General features: G+C 36.4%; 1 protein-coding gene across 1 annotated transcript in view; it reads right to left on the reverse strand.

Annotated features, from left to right (window-relative positions):
* Positions 1–3,682: 3,682 nt before the first annotated feature.
* Positions 3,683–17,930, reverse strand: part of DNAH5 (dynein axonemal heavy chain 5) — a 135,694-nt gene continuing 121,446 nt past the window's right edge. Inside the window, 9 exon segments of the mRNA XM_059836066.1 lie at positions 3,683–3,834; positions 5,879–6,110; positions 7,975–8,127; positions 9,506–9,718; positions 12,325–12,540; positions 13,265–13,468; positions 14,282–14,487; positions 15,143–15,362; positions 17,461–17,706. Coding sequence (XP_059692049.1) covers positions 3,683–3,834; positions 5,879–6,110; positions 7,975–8,127; positions 9,506–9,718; positions 12,325–12,540; positions 13,265–13,468; positions 14,282–14,487; positions 15,143–15,362; positions 17,461–17,706 — 1,842 coding nt within the window.

A 17,930-nucleotide genomic window follows, 5' to 3' on the forward strand; every position in this document is an offset into this window, starting at 1 on the left:
GAGCTTTATTATTCCACAATATAGTGTCAAGAAGAAATGCAAAGCAACTTATTTTATGGGCAAAATGAAGTAAATATTTTTCTTTGAAGGCACAAAGTCATTTGAGCTTTAGTTGCAATGATTTTTTTTTTTATCTGCACATTTTATGCAAAATATTTGAATTGAAACAATACTGATTTATGCAAGATATAGAATCATAGAATAGTTTCATTTGGAAGGGACCTTTAAACGTCATCTAGTCCAACCCCCCCGCAATAAGCAGGGACATCTTCCAACTACACCAGGTTGTTCAGAGTCCTGTCCAACTTGACCTTGAATGTTTCCAGGGATGAGGCATCTACTACCGCTCTGGGCAAACTGTTCCAGTGTTTCACCACCCTTATTGTAAAAAAATTCTTCCTTACATCTAGTCTGAATCTACCCTCTTTTAGTTTAAAACCATACCCCTTGTCCTATCACAACAGGCCCTACTGAAAAGTTTGTCCCCATCTTTCTTATAAGCTCCCTTTAAGTATTGAAAGTTAATACAAAGGAATTGATTTTTACAAATGATGACTCAAAAAAGGGAGATGTATTGAACACATCTTACTTCACAAAGCATTTCTAGACATTCTTTGTCACACACACTCTTGTCACAATCTTACACAGTGTTAACGGGCTTCATCATCAGTCAACACTTACTTTCCAAGTACATACTAATCAGATTAGAAAAAAACCTGAACGATAAAATGAACCACTTACAATGCCCTTCCCAAACTAATCTACTATTACTTTGCTGGAATCACAGTTCACTCAGAGCAAGCAAGGTAGATAGGAACTAATTCAACTTAAATAGAGGAAAGCATAATGTGACGTATGACATATGATGTAAGGTCAGTTAACAGGAAAAGATATTCCAGGTTAAAGTTTTTCTCAAAAAAAATACTTTTTTATACTCAAGTTATGCAAGCTGGTGGGGGAGAGGCTTTGGGGGAGGGGCTATATATATTGGCTTCCATTCTTGTGGCGGTTTAACAGAGAAATGGAAAACTTTTGGTTGTAAAAACAGTGTCTTAACAACTGTGTTCTGTTAAACCACGTTAAGCTCTTTTTCAGAGAAGGTTATAGTTTCCTAACTCTTCTTGTCTTTTGTGTAGATTTTCTTGTTCTAAGATAGCACCTTTGAAAAAAAAAATAAAATCATGTTTTTACATCAGCAAACATCTGTTATTTTTCTTGACAAAGTAGGATATCTCATACCCTCTGACAGCAAAAACTAAAATAACTACTTTAGTTCTCAGAGTAATTGCAACGCAAATAATAGGTTCACTAAGAAGTTAAAGGGCAGTATCCATTTCAAATAGTAGTTTTAACTGAAAAATATTTTAACCATGTTGTTCCTGCCACTCTTTCTTCTGCCAGCTTTTCTAGTGTTGGTTCAATAGTCCTTCTTTATTCTGGATATTTGTTTAAAAGACTGAATATGCAAGTAAATACTAAGGAATTTCTATTCCTATGTGCAGACTTTGCAGGCAAATTGAGATTTGCAACATGCATTCTCTGTTTAGATTTACAAGCCCAGATTTTCATTTTCCTTTTTCTATATTAACATAGAGACACACATAATATATTATGACTTACATTGGATGTTTTAACTTTATTATAAGAACAAAAGTTATAGAAAAAGGTAGTATAGTAGTTGGAAAAGTTTGAGGGAAAGCTGCGTATTGCAGATTAAAAGATGCCATAAGCTCCAGTAAATGCTACATCTTGGGATCCACAGACATGTCAAAAACTGTATCTTTTTTCTTCATCTGTTTAATAGATCTTTAATTTTACACAACTGATAAACAACTTGTCTCATATGAATCCACCTCTGCAGCATTGTTTTTTTTAACCCTTGCAAATGTTCTAAAACCCTTCAGATATTTGTATACACCTATAATGCTTATGCAATGCAAATGTGATGGTTAAAAATTAAGATGTTGTATATGAGCACTAGTCAAGCTCTATTTCAAGATTCATTAGGAAGCCACTTCGTATATCCAGTTCCAGGTAATTAAAACAGGATAACTGTCTAAGCAGGGAATGAAAAAAACAAACACACATAAAAGAGAAAAACTGAAGTTTCTTCAATATTGATTTCATTATCAAAAGAAATTAATACAGAATAGTTCAGAATGAGAAACGCTTTATAATCCAGTTTGTACTTATACTGAAACAATGTACTTTTGATTAAAAAAAAACCCTTTTCAATGATGACAACTGTACTTACTGTTAATTTGAAATTGTACTGCCTACTATAATAAAAACTTGGCTTTTTCTTCTTCCTTGTAATCTCTGAAAGTGGAACTAATCACAACAGTGAGAACAAAAAGTTCAATGTGAGTGACCTATGAGCTAAAAAGTATGAATGTAGGCACAGAACTGAGGGGAAAAAAGTTTTTCTAAGACAAGCTCAGAAGACAAGACCTTTCTATGTAGTATAGCCTACACAGCATAGCATATATTTGAAAGATTAGGTTACTTATTTTAAAATACTTATAAAATTTATGAGGAATTTCAAAGGATTCTGATGAAGCTGTAATATCTCCACCTTATTCAGAAAGTTACTTCACCATTCATTTCTAAAAGTAATTCGTATAACATTTGTTTTTAAATATTCTTCAAAATACTTGTATTTTTCATGCCAAATATCAGAAAGAAAAGAATGGAATACTTTCTGTAATCCTGCATTTTTCTATTTTATGTTGTATATGAGCACTAGTCAAGCTCTATTTCAAGATTCATTAGGAAGCCACTTCATATATCCAAAATTATAGTGCTGCATGCTTAGTAATGGCACAATTGATGTCTGTGAATGATTTTTCTTGAGTAATCCATTCAGTACCAATGGCAGAGCCAAACATTGCAAAATTGGAGCAGAAACAAAGCTAAAACTGATGTCATAAAACAAATAACCTTGATGAAGGTTGACTCAAGTCTGGTGTACTAGCACATGAAAAAATATCCAAGCATTTTTATGGAACTATTTTCTTCCTATCCATTACATATTTATAAGTCATGAACCAGACAGTAAGGAATTCTGGCAGCTGTCAAATGCTTGTTTTCCTATGTAACACAATGAAATTGTTCTCCAAGTGTTGAAACAGGTATGACATTTTTCCAGTCTCACCTTCCTTATTTAGACAGCAAGCAAACTAGAAACTATCATCTAGGAGATAAATCTTGGAGGGTATTAACTAATATGAATGAGCAACTGGGCTTAGCTTTCCATAGATACACACACACAAAAAAAAGCTTTGCATTTAGCTATTTGAAGGTAATCCCTGATACAAGCATATTTACCACTGAAAAGAAGTAACGTTCAAGTCAATTAATGTTTATTCAAGGTAAAACTAAGCACACAGTAGTGAGATAGGAACATTAAATATTTGTCATGACTTGTCAAGACATCAAATGTAATACCTTCAATCTATTCAATCAATACTATCAAAGTATTTACCAAACTTCGTATCACTCTAAGATTTAGTATTTATAAGCCTATTGTAGAGATTTACTGAGAACAATTTTCTAAAAACACCACAATGGAGTCTATGCCTTAGAAAATACATTTTTTAGAAGTGATCCATTGTATAGCTAATTACGTATTGATGTTTACATTTAAAACAGAAAAGAATTCTTAGAAACCTTTTTTTCAACATTACTTGACATCACACAGGAGTGCTACCCCACGTAGTACCCAGTGCTCTGGAGGCTGAAGGGTTTTAAGATCCACAGCAGCAATGTAATTCATATCTGCTCGAATAGTCTTTTTGTAGACTGGACATGAATACAGACGTGGATCTTTTGAAGCTGAAAAGACAGAAGAGACATAAAAAACCCCAGTGAAACCCTGGTTGAAAAAACAGGGCCCTAAGGGACTGGGCATAAGGCAAATGTAAAATTGCATCAAAGTTCAATAGCACACAGCTCTCCATCACCACCAAAGACAGCTCTTACTTGATTCTCACACTGTTCACTACTGTTATTGCCAGCTGAAGGCCACATATGGCTTGAAATTCCTGCGGGTTTAAGACTTAACATCAGCATCTAGGAATTGGATGTAGCAAGAAATGTAAATGGACACTCTAGTGTGATCAGCGTTATTATTAGTTCAATCTGCCCACTGAAGATTATTTCTTATCAATATATTATTAATGTGTCAAAATAAAAAATGCCCTATTTCAAACAATCTCTTTTGAAATGCATTTAGTATTTCAGAGTATAAATTGTCAACATCTTCACTGCAGAATTAGAACAGTGGTCTAGCCGTGCTTAATACTTCAGTGTTCATTATTTAGCATCTTAGATGCTTTCACAGTGATCACGCCTCGTATAAAAGATCAGCTACACAAAATCCTGGTAAAACAGCATGTAAGCAGGCTTTGCTTTTTGGAGGTGGAATGCTTTTCAACAGAAATTTCCAATTTTACATTCAACAGTGGATAGTCCTATCCTATTTTACATCCCTATTCAACAGCAATTCCTATTCTATATTCAAGAAAACCCCACATTAACCTAAATTATACATTTTCACAAAACAGCAATGTCCTTCAGCCCCTTAAGTTTCCTTTCCATTCTTACAGTCCTTTTCTGCCTCAAAACCAAAACATCTTCCTCCACCTCTTGCATGCTTCTGTTAGCTTAAACATAGCCTGGTCCAGAAAAAAAAATATGCATTTTTATAAATATACAGGTTACATATATAACATGTCATCTATAAATACCTGTGCTGGTTTTGACTGGGGTACAGTTAATTTTTTCCATAGTAGTTAGTACGGGACTATGTTTTGAAACAACAACTGTGCTGAAGACAGTGTTGATAATACAGGAATATTTTCATTATTGCTGAGCGGTGCTTACACAGCATCAAGGCCTTTTCTGCTTCTCACACCACCCCACCAGCGAGTAGGCTGAGGGTGCACAAGAAGTTGGGAGGGGACACAGCTGGGACAGCTGACTCCAACTGACCAAAGGGATATTCCATACCATATGATGTCATGCTCAGCATGCAAAGCCGGGGGAAGAAGGAAGGGAGGATGTTCAGAGTTATGGCATTTGTCTTCCCAAGTAACTGTTACCTGTGATGGAGCCCTGTTTTCCTGGAGATGGCTGAACACCTGCCTGCCGACGGGAAGTAATGAATGAATCCCTTATTTTGCTTTGCTTGCGTGCACAGCTTTTGCTTTGCCTATTAAACTGTCTTTATCTCAACCCATGAGTTTTCTCAGTTTTACTCTTCTGATTCTCTCCCCCGTCCCACTGGGCAGGCGTGACCAAGCAGTTGTGTGGTGCTTAGTTGCTGGCTAGGGTTAAACCACGACAATAACTTATGTAAGGTATACATGGGGGTTTTTTTTATATATATATATATATATGTTGTGTATACGTACTTACATAAGTTTTGTATATATATAAATTACATTGGGTTTTGGGATGTGTGAAAGAGGTTATTTGGGTTTAAGTTACAGAGGCTACAGAGTTTATGTATATAAGTGTTGATCTTCTCAATCTAGGATACATATTGTCAATGAAAGACTGAATGCAAGAATGTTTGTCAGAGGAGGCAGAGAACCGCTCATCTGCAATGGGGTTAAAAAGTTATTCATACCGTTAAGACCAGAACATAGAGACCTATCTAAATATTAGGGAAAAAAGTGCCTATTATCAAGGAAGGCTGAAAGCTCATTTTATACGGAAGACAGGGAAGTCTCCCCATTGAAAAAGATTCAGCATGTATACAATGAATAGTGACAGCCTCATGAAATCCCTAAAGCCCAAAAGACTTCCATGCAGTTGAATATAAAGTTACATTGAATTCTATCAAAATAACATCCTTTACAATACAGTTACTTACTGTTATTCTCTGCATATATCCTTATAACTGGCATCATCTCAAAGAGCACCTTGGGCTTAGATTCAGTCAGTCTCATGTTTCTTCTGTCCCAACCAGCTCCTTCCAAATACAGCCCATACACATACACACCTTCCAAAGGAGGGCTTGTGATATCATCCTTCATCCATTTAGTGACCTCATTGCACAGCACTACACTGTCAAGAGCCCATCCTTTGTTAGCCCTTGTTATTTCCTGCCCAAAATAGACAAAAGCATGGAGGTTACATTTTTACATGTGCACAGAGCCATTTTTTCCAAGCACTTATTAGAAACATTTGTATGGTCATAACTTACCCTCTTCAATACAAAATATTAACTTTTTATGATATCCATGTTTACAGGAGTTTGACTTCTTTCTAAGCTAGTGATGGCATGGTAGTACAAGAAAGCTTTGTATATTTGTTTTTCAATCTTTCTATTTTATGCAATATCTTAAGACCATACCAGGTAACACAACCACTGAGTGCCAATGGTAACTGGCTCTTATAATATGAAAATTTCACAGCTTTCATGAGACAAGAAAACATTAACTGCACACGCTAAGTAAAACAGTTCCAATGACAAAAGCAAAATGCATAATTTTCTTCATATTTTCTGGGGTTACCTTCCTTTTCCTGTACTTACACTTTTCATTAACTGTATACTTAATAGTGAGTAAAAGCTCACTCAGCTCTAAAGGTACATAAAGAGACTGCAAAAAAACCAGAGAACACTTGGAGATAGACATGCCTAAGATTCAACATATACTTCAAATTTAGTCAGCTAGTTAGTGCTCTAGACAACACTCCTTTATCTTGCCCAATCCCTTACTATCCCATGCTATGAAGTTATGCCAAACCTAAGTTTTATCTTGGTCTTGTAAATGTTTTCCAAGATCTTTGTTTGAAGAAGTTGGAATGAATGTTTGTCCCATACTGCAGTTACAGTTCAATGATCATTCTGGCTCTTTATCTTTCTCATTTCTATTTGTTCCACCATATAGCAAAGCCCAGAAAGTCACTTTGGTTTTCACTTGGGACATTAGGTTGTTATTTACCCACATTCTCTTTTTAGGGAACCAGAAATGTTTTGTAGATTCCAACTGTTTCAGATCCTGCTACTAAACCCTTTCCACAAGCTTGGGTCCAAAAGAAAATTCCAGTTTAGGACCGTTTACTCAAAAGCAATATCGTGTTATATAATTCCAAGGCTATATGCCTGCAATTTTAGTGGAAGTAGGTCACCAATTAGAACTTCAGTTTGACAGCCAAAGATTACACTACCCAGACCTCAGAGCAAAAGTGGAGATTTTCCTTCTCTGCAAATCTTCATTCTGTCCTCCACAAGTTAGCTTTTGTCTGAGGTCCCATTGGATTCCCACCTGAGTATTCTTTCCCAATTTTACAGATTCCAAACAATTATTGTCTCCAATGCGTCCCTTTATGCTGACCACCATAGGTATTGATTGCCCCTTTTAAAGTAAAAAGTAGCTCACTTGTCAAATGCAACTAGCATGCTGAGCAAGCAACACAATCACCAAGTCAACAGAGATACATACATTATAAAGATATATCAAACTTCATACTTAGTACACATTAATAAATGAAACACTTTCCCATTTCATGAAGAGAGACTGAATCAGCTACTTGACTGCAGAAGTGTAATTTAAGACTAATTCTGAGTAGCTGTTCTGGCAAGTACTGAACACAGACCAAAAGGGAGGAAAAAAAGGAAAATAAATTCATGGGCTTAACACCTCTTCTCAAGGATACTCAATGGTAACATGAGACATTACTTCTCCAGCCTACCTTAATAACTTTGTAGGGTAGCCCCTACATACACAGGGCTTGGATCAAAGTAGGAAATATATTTTAACACGTTAGTGGTTGAGGTACTGAAAAAGCATGTTCAGAGGGAGAACACTTCACTCAGGAAATGTTAGACAGTTAGGCAGTCACATACCTTCCCTGCTGACATGATGGAGCCATGTGTATAACTGAGCCTTCATCACGCGGTATATATTTTTTAAAAAAAATATATAAAAGAATAAGCAGAGTGAGACTTTAAACACAACTTACCTGCCTCACTGCAGTTAAAAATCCTTGAGGATTAAAAAATCCTGTCATCCAGAAGCAGTTTGGTCGGCTTTCAAAAATCCAGTTGTAAAATTGGTGGTTTCTTTCTAGAAGCTCAGTAAACCAGAAACCAAGTGTACTGGAAGCCCAAGATGCCTAAAAATAGTAAACAGCGTGTTCATTCTTTGATTTTATTCAATATTTTTAAAACATAATATTCATGTCAAGAAAAGGTAATTCCTCACAAGGTGATAAACAACATATTATTAGTAAAGCATATTTAAAGAACATTTTTCATATCTTAACTTTCAACGTGATAGATAAATGCTGCATCCCACTGAAACCTGAAGCAAATTCTTGCTCTATTCAAGTTCATGCCTACCATTCCATTAAGCATTCCATTAATGCTCCCTGTGCTAACTGTCCATTTTATGACTTTTTTTCAAAATTAGATAGTTGTGTGAACTAGGAAGAAATATTGTCTACATGTCTTTCTAAAGCCAGGGTCAATGCATCAAGATAACCGGATTTCTGCCAAAACTATTTTGCTTTTTCTGAAAAAAGCTAAGGAAAATTGAGCTTGGACTATGTGAAGATTTACGACGATTGTTCTTTTTGAATGGTTGTATGATACTTGTGCTGTGAAGCACCTGCTTTGGTCTAGGTTTTGTACCAAGAAAACACTTTGTCAATAAAAACAAAACAAGCAAACAAAAACACCAAAAAACCCTCCCCATTTTTCTTTCCATCAGTTGCCATAAACAACTCTAGCTATCCCTGAAAACAGTTTCTATGGAGAGAGGCTGAGACAGCTGGGATTGCTTAGCCTGGAGAAGAGAAGGCTCAGAGGAGATATTATCAATGTCTATCACCTCATGCGTGGAGAATGGAAGAAGACAGAGCTAGATCCTTGTCAGCAGTGGAGAAGAGGCAATGGGCACAAGACAAAATGTGGGAAATTCCATTTAAACTTAAGGGCCTTTTTGGTGGTTGGTTGGTGGTTGATTGGTTGTTTTTTACTGTGAGGGTGATCCAACACTGGAACAGGTTGCCCAGAGAGGTTGTGGACTTTTGATTCTGGAGAGTCCTGGGAAACCTGCTCTAAGTGACCCTGCTTTCAGAAGTGGGGTTAAATTACACTATGTCCAGAGCTCCCTTCCAGCCTCTACTATTCTGTGATTCTACAACTACAAGCCTTAATCTCAAAGAATAGTAGCAGTGTAGTCCACTAGTGTGGGTGCTATTTTTTAAAATCCACCACCACATTTTAAATTATTCTCTTCTCTCTAGCTTATTATCCTGCCAATATGCAACAGGCTGTTAAAATGGGAAATACCTGCATCTCCCACATTCATTTATATTTTTATAAATGAAAAAATGACTGTGTTTATGCTAGCCTAAAATCTACTCCAGCAGTTGCACAGTCCTGGTTAACACTTGTGTTTGAAAAAAGTATTTACTATATGTCTAGCAGATTAATCTATCTCTACAGAATTTATCTTTTTTCCTGACAAAACAAGTGATGTACACCTACTTTTTTCCAGCTAGCAGGAATCCTTCCATCATACATGCAGTCTAAAGCATCCCTTAGATTTTCACTCATAACAATTGTCCCATCAATGGCAAGTTTTAGATCAGTCAGAGTGCTTCTCACTAAGGAAATAACTCTCTGCATTTGTTCAATCTCCTGTCGCAAAAATATGTTCATAGGCTGAAAAGGTCCCATGTTCTTCAGTTTCTCTTTTACCTGTAAGTAGAAAACCAAAAGATCCTTCAACAGAAATAAAAAACAAAGGCGACTTTATGTCAAGGTTAGGCATCAATGCAATTTTTAAGACATAGTATTTTTATTTAGGTAGTTAAATGGTCAGTTTGGCATCTTCCTTGAATCCTCTGCAAGACAGAAATACAGGATTTGTTCCAAGAGAAATCTATGATACTGAGACTGGCTATGTTTTTAGCCTAACTCATTATTTAGTCTGTATATTATTCTACGAGCTAACGTCATTTAAACAGCATGTAGGCCATATCCCATTTCAAGGATTTCAGCTTTAATTCCAACAGACAGTTCCCAAGGTTCACTTTGCACAAACCAATCAAGAGTGATTGCCCCAGCCACTGTGCCTCAGCATAGTAGCGCTATTTATCAGCAATGCCTGGGAACTATCACAATGCCAGGCAGTCTTGTATTCTAATAAAATTTACTGATCTATTTTTGATCACAAGTGTAAAGTTAACAAATTAACAACAACTGTACAGACATAACTAGAAATTTTGTAGTCAATATGTTCCTATTAGGAGATAGGTGAAAAAATTATATATACCATGTACTGAATCCTATACGCAGGGTAACAGCCCCTGTTCTCATTAATATGCATGAACTTTCTAAGTTTATCAGTATTTTGCTACACAAAAAGGAATTTAAATAGTTTTCACCATGTGAAAAAGTTTAGTGCTCCATATTCACTTCTATTAAACTAAATTTCAATTTGTCATTTCTGATCAGAGCTGATGTGCCCAAAAAGAGCTCTTGTAAACTTAACAGGGCTAACTGTACCTGTACAATGACACTATATAATATGTGTCTTTATTAAGCCACATATCTATTGCTGGAGATGTCAAGTAGAATTTGAAGGGAGTTGAATTAACAACCACCAGGAGATTTAGCCCATCACTAAAGCAGTACCCTTCTGAGAAACTCAACAAATTGCAGTCCTTTGAAACTCTCAGACATCTGGTTCAGCCTTTTGGAAAGTCATAAAGCTCAGTCTTCTAGAAATACAGTAAGTCAGAAACTTCAGCAAGTGCAAACTTTTGGAAGATTGCTAGATAATCAGAATTGCAAATTCAGATACATTAACTCATCTGTTCAGATAAAATACATTATCATAATAATGCCATTTGAGGGAGGACTACATAATACAAAATGGGCCACAGAAAACATAAAACAACAGATATGAGTACCTGAAGAGAGTCTATACTCATGAGCATACCCCACATAAGGGAAACTTATTGCTGCGTAAAAACAGAAAAGAGGGCATTAGGTTGTACAAGTCTCCTTGCTCCTTCTCATAGCTCAGCATCCTGACAGGAGAATTTTGGCGTTCATAAGCCACCTAGCCTTGCATCAGGTCCTCACACTAACTTCCGCTAAAGACTAAGTAAAATGGTAGAAGACTAAGGATAAGAGATTTCACTCTCCTCAAGAAGGAGATGGCAGGCAAATTATCTAATTAATAAAACATCTTACTGCCTAGATGAGCAGGTGGCTACTTTGGGAGTCTGTTAAAGCATAAACATAAGTGTGAACTTTTTTCTGATGACACATTGGGGTGATTCACATCCATTTCATAACAATAGAGTTGTAAATGCTTTATTACTGACATAACCAATCTTACTTGCTTTTAAGCTTTCACAAATATAATGAAACACAAAAGTTCAGCATCCCCTGATACAGGAAATACAGGAACCGTAACTATTTTATAAGCATTTTCCTCTCATTTATTTATAACCAGCCTCACCTGGGAAGAACTATAATGTCAGCATCCTAAAATTCTGGGGCTCTAAAGGACAACTAAGAACTATGGAAAGACCTAGAAACAACACAAATTGTCCAAACACTCAAACTGTAGTCTCCAGGATGGAGGACAGAGAATACAGTCAATTGGAGTGTCCATGTATCTAGTCATCAGTAAATGTTTTCTAAGCGTAAGAAAACCCTCTGACCTTGAAAGACATTCCATCTTCCACATAAACAGAAGGAAAGATGCTATTTCAGAAAATAAATGGCTGCAAGACAGCAGGTGTCTGTTACAAATATAATTACATGGGCTATTATGTGTTAATATGGATCCTGAGATACGAACACTAGGCTTCAGTCAATGAAAGCTATCACTTGACAAGCTTTTCAGCATGCACTTCACTGAAGAAGAAAGCAACCTAAAAATATCTTCAGGATGTAAGCTGAATCCCAAAGTAATACATATGTTACAGCTGTAATACTTTTAGAAGCATGAATACACTTGCAACACCACCTCAGTTCTCTACAGTGTCAACAAGCTTAGCTTAAAAGCTGATGATCCTACCTCCTCCATAGTGCAAATGGCAACTTAAGCATTAAGTGGTTTAATATTTTGAAAAAGCTCTTACAAAAGCACTTCAGCGCACATTTGGTGACTTCATTATAAATGTTAAGAGTCTGGTCAGACTTCTTTAAAATGCGTTTTTGAAGTATTGCCTGTATGAATGAATTCAGATATGCTTTCAGAAAAACTTAGTATCATTACTTTTTTTTTTTTAATCCACACAAAGCAAGATGGAGCAAATGTTTTTGACAGAATTTCATTAACTCACTTCAAATGGTACATAATCAGCAGGAAGCTTTTCCAGCATATCATCAGCCAGTCTGGCTACAACTGCCTCTCGGGTTTCACCTCCTCCACCAGAGCTATCTTTAGGCTGAATACTGAGGATGATGTCCAATACATCTTTGGAAAGTTTACTTTGGTAAGTGATATCCGCATTGGGGTGCAAACCAAACACCTCTGGTGTATCATAAGCAGGAAGACTCTACATAGTAAAATATAAAAAGAGCACAACTGGAGATGGGTTTATAAGCTAATTATTAAAAACAAACAACAAAAAAAATAACAAGCACAAAAACCCCTCCCTTACATTGTAAAGTAAGAGGCTAAATTAAACAGTCTTAGGGCAAATAACATGTTGTGATCTATTTGTCATGTCACAACCCAAAGCACACCAAGGTTAGCAACAGATTCAGTTTTAACCTCTATACACTATTTTAAGAGTCTGCTTGCACTTTCATTTATCTACACCTTTTATTTCTGTGAGGTTGTACCCAATGTCTGGACTCCATTCTATGCCCTTTTTAATAACTGTATGCCTTCAGGTATGTCCCTCAAGCAAATCACATAAAAAAGAAAATGTTACTGTCATGACAATGATGACAGCGTTGATGACAACAATTAGTTGTCACTAATAGATATGCAGACTGTTAGAAAGCAATAAAGACTCTGTGAATAAAAGACAAAATACAGGTACTCAGAAGAAAAGACAAAATACAGGGACTCAGGAACTTGTGAGAAACACAAGTGAGAACTTGTGTTAAAAAAATGTGTGGACATGGCATTGCGGGACATGGTTTAGTGGGCATGGTGGTGTTGGGTTGATGGTTGGACTCAATGATCTTACAGGTCTTTTCCAACCTTAATGATTCTGTGATTCTGTGAAGTGAATTAGGTTTTTTTGTGTTGAAAAGCTTTTATTTACCAACCTGTATGTACTGAAGGTATTGATCCACCATAGTACATTTGGGTATGCTGTATCCTTTGTAGAAGCTGAATTCCTGACTGAATGTATTTTCACTGAACCAAACCTTTACAAAGGCGTTCATGAGTCTTTTGTCATAGTCATCTGTCACACGGCCACCATACTGAATCTCACCTATCATGTAACAGACAGTACTCCAGGAGATCCCCTAAAACCAAGCAGAAAGCACTGACTTTAGCTAATCCTCTTCTCGCCTATTTACATCTCCCATCTTTCTCCCAGCTGATATACCAAGTCCTGCATCTTTGTCCCTTTTGGAAGAAAGTTATTTTCTTACTAATCTTTTTTTCTATAACCCTGCATTCCCAGAACACCTTCAAGGATTTTTCACAATAGAATTCATTGACAACTAATTCAAGAGGCTATTCCGGCATTTGGGCAAGAGGGATACAGCTACATTTCAATTTCAATTTCACTTAAAATGCCAGTCGCAAAGTGATCTGCTACAGGCCTCTATATGATAACTGACCATATGAAAGTGAGGCATGTAAAAGGAATTCTTACATAGTCATTTAAAGCAACTTTCCATTTCTTTATACTGCCAAGATAGGTTGGAGGAGCCGAATCTTATTATTTTTACTCAAAATTTATTTAAACAAAAGAATATTTAAAATACAGTGGTCCATTTTTAACTATATGGCTTAATTAGCATTGAAAAGAAGGTCTATACTTCTAAAGGTTTATATTTCTGAATTTTTCGTGGAAGATGGCTGGGAGGGATTTTAATTTTTTTTAATGTACAGGTTAATATAGAAATTTAACATGCACAGGATCAAAAGTCTAATTTAAGCCTGCTGCTCTACAGACATGTATACTTGGAATGTTGAATGTTTGTGGTAAGAAACAAAAGAATAATTTAAAATCATGTTTGTGTTTCAGTTATTGGGAACCATGTATATACATTCCACTACTAGAAAGATCCATCACTCTGATCCACCTTCCCCACAAAAACATTAGTTACCTTCTTGGCATCCATGCCATCCAAATGATTTTGAATGAACTGCACAGTAGCATTGAAATCAGCTTGATTAAATTCATACGGTATATTCCAACCCAGAGATCCAAACTTGCGTCTTTCTTGAACAGTGGAGTGTAGAAAGGCTACAGCATACAACATTGGTTTCCATTGTACCATGTCACTGACATCTAGTAAATCCTGGGTGACACCTACTGATTGTAAGTGGGCTTTATAAGAAACACAGTAATAGTACTTTTCAAAACCACTTCAAATCAGTACTAAAACATCCCTCCTAGAGATATTTAGTTGGCTCTCTGTCTCTCCCAAGAGTAAATTACTGTCCTACAAAGTGTTCTATGCTGGAGACAGTTTATAGCACGTTATTAAGTTTCTCAAATTAAAAGAGTAAACTTCAGGAAAAAACCCACACAATTTACTAATGGCTGAATTAAGTTGCTTTCTGTACAGACTCTTTGACTACAGACCTTTATTTTAGGCAACGCAAAGAGCACTCAATAGCTAATGAAAATTAACATGTTGCTTTTCTGCCAAAAGACACAAGAAGATTAAAGATTTAAACCCTTTGAACTGAGATATAAGAAGCCAACATTTTAGAAAAAGTGTTTCCTGTTTTGCTCTACAATTAGTTCTAGCAACAGAACTTCAGCAGATCTTCTCTTCCTTTTAATTTTCACAACTTCTAGCTCAAACCAAGGATCAGGATGTGTCCTGGCATCATTGTGATCAGTTCCTCATACTAGCTTACACCTGCTATCAGTGGCTACAATGTGACCACACGATACCACCAGAGAGTCCAAAAATGAGCAAAATTTAACTTTAAATCCTTACCACTCTAGCACTCACCACTATATGTTCTCTTTAGTCCAGCTCTGAGCCCTTGTGGTGGTTCATTGGTAAACTTAATAGACATTTGAAGAAGGGTGATGGGGAACTGTTTGTGAATTTCAGTTGTCATCCACAGTCGAAAGTTCTCATGGACAGTCTCTGTCTCTATTACAGTGTCCATCAACTCATCCAAAAAGTCAAGTCCAAGGTGGCAGTTTTGCAGAAGTGCCCAGCCTCCCTAGTTTAAAACAACAGAATATAAAGTTATCAACATTGTTTACAAACCAAAATCACTAAAATCACTATTTATGCTGTAGGTTAGGAACAATGCCAACACATCTAAGCTATAGCAAAATATAGCATGTTTAAGCTCTTATGAGAGCTGTTAATGGAAGAAATCCTCCACAGTCAATTTTGCACCACTGGCTCACCAAATCATAATCAAGGCCTTAATCATTTGTTTTCATGTACATTTCATGTATAGAGACCAGTATCCATAGCAATGGTATACATGCAATTAACATACTATTTTTTCTCCTAGAGAAATCTCATGTGAGCTAAGCTGTGAGCTGGTCCTTCTAGAGGCATTGTTAGCTTGTTTGGTTTTATCATTGAAACCAGTGGTCCTTACTTGTCTGATCTGGTCTTGTCCCTACATTTTCCATTTTGGTACATTTAAAACATATCTGGACATAACTGTAGTGCTGATAAAGACTGATAAATCTTGACTTTCTAGGTGAACCCGTGATTTCATTGATCCTAAATAAGGGAGCTCAGAAGTAGCTCCATAGCAAGCTGCTAAACCTTGTTCCTCATAAGGGTCACAGGCTTGGAAAAAACCAAATATAATCAATTGCCATCAATCAATAGATATCAAACTTTCTCATATCAATTACCATACTTCATATAGACATCTCACATACCTCTTCATTAAGAAGTTATGTAAGACAGTGAGGGAAAGTAACCGCATTTCTCTTAACTAAACAAAAAGGAGCTCTTCTTCCCTGTCTTTTGAATGAGTTTCTTCTCATCTGATCTGCTAATTAGCTCTTAATGTGAATTTGTCAAATGAGAATCTGAGGCAAAAGTTAGAGGAAAACTGGTTATACAGACAGGGAAGAAGCTCATAACACAGGAGCACAAGAAGTTTAATCTATTCACATCAGCAGGCATAGCAGTACTACCACCTGATGTGCAAAGCATGCTAAATTGGAACATCTCAGCTTTTCTTTCCCATACAGGAAATTTTATTCTTCAATTCTTCCATGTTTCACTTGTAAAATGCCTGTGCTATCAGACTGTCCATCCCAATTCAAAATCCAGACTACAGTAATACAAAATATTTTGCTATACAGCCTTGTTTTTCTCAAGGTTATGATCTATCAGTAGTATATTTGGAATTAATCTTCTTCATTTAACAAAATATGTTTTTATTACTAAAAATACAAAACTGAAAAAATGTTGTGAAATGCTTGCTGAAGAATATTTAATATTCATGCATTCCAAACAATCAATTCAGCTATGTTCATCAGCCAACAACCTACAACAGAAACTCCATTTTATATGGAGTTGTTTAGCTGTTTTGCTGGGGTTTTTTGGAGTTGTTTAGTTGTTTTGCTGGGGTTGTTTAGCCTGGAGAAGAGGAGGCTGAGGGGAGACCTTATCGCTCTCTACAACTACCTGAAGGGGGGTTGCAGAGAGGTGGGTGTTTGTCTCTTCTCCCAAGTGACTAGTGACAGGACTAGAGGAAATGGCCTCAAGTTGCGCCAGGGGAGGTTCAGGCTAGATATTAGGAAAAAGTTCTTTACTGAGAGAGTAGTGAAACATTGGAATAGGCTGCCCAGGGAGGTGGTAGAGTCACCCTCCCTGGAGGTATTCAAGGAGCGTGTGGATGTGGCATTGTGGGATGTAGCTTGATGGACATGGTGCTGTGTGGTGTTGGGTGGGTTGGTTTTTGGTGTGTTGTGCCTTGTTGTTGTTGTGTGGTGGTTGGCTTGCGTGGGTTGTTTGTGGGTTTTTGGGTTTTTTTTTTTTTGGTGGGTTTTTTTTTTTTTTTTTCAGGTTGGACTTGATGATCTTACAGGTCTTTTCCAACCGTAGTGATTCTGTGATTCTGTGAAAAACACTGATGTCTGCACAGCATCAAAAAATTTGTTATAGCCAATTAAATGACTGTGAAAAGACAGTCCTATTGCTTAGGACACTTATTTATAGAAAGAAATATATTTTGTTGCATCAGCACTAACTACCCACCAAACAACTTTATTTCATGACAGGATTTTAATTTCTAAGTGTTTAATACAGATATAAAAAACATTTAGATTTTTGCCTCTTACATGAGCCATAGTCTGCTGTAGAAGTTTACGAGCATGGATTTCTTGCCCCTGGCCCATGGAAACATAACGTGTCTCTGTCTTCAGTTTTTTTCCCAAAGCAATAATTGAGTCTGTAGGATCAGAGCCCATGGAAAGAAAGCATATGAGAGGAGTACGTGGATCTGACTCTTCCCACGTCTTCTCCAAGTCCAAGATGACTCCCTCTGCGTATTTCTCCCCCATAGTGTCAATGATGTATTTTCTTGCCTATATTAAAAAGGGTAAATTTAACCTGTGATGTAATTATTTAATACTGTTTTCTTCCCAGTGTAAACACAACCAATAAGTAAACTGAAGAGCAAAGGCTGCTATAAATTTATATCAGATACACAAATATGCAACAAATTTCTTTTTACATGTTAATATATCATACTATCTTTGAAGGTGTTATTTCTTACAGCTTTATTAAGACCAGTTAAAACTTAAAAAAT

The sequence above is a fragment of the Gavia stellata genome, chromosome 3 (assembly GCF_030936135.1).
Source record: "Gavia stellata isolate bGavSte3 chromosome 3, bGavSte3.hap2, whole genome shotgun sequence".
Classification (NCBI taxonomy): domain Eukaryota; kingdom Metazoa; phylum Chordata; class Aves; order Gaviiformes; family Gaviidae; genus Gavia; species Gavia stellata.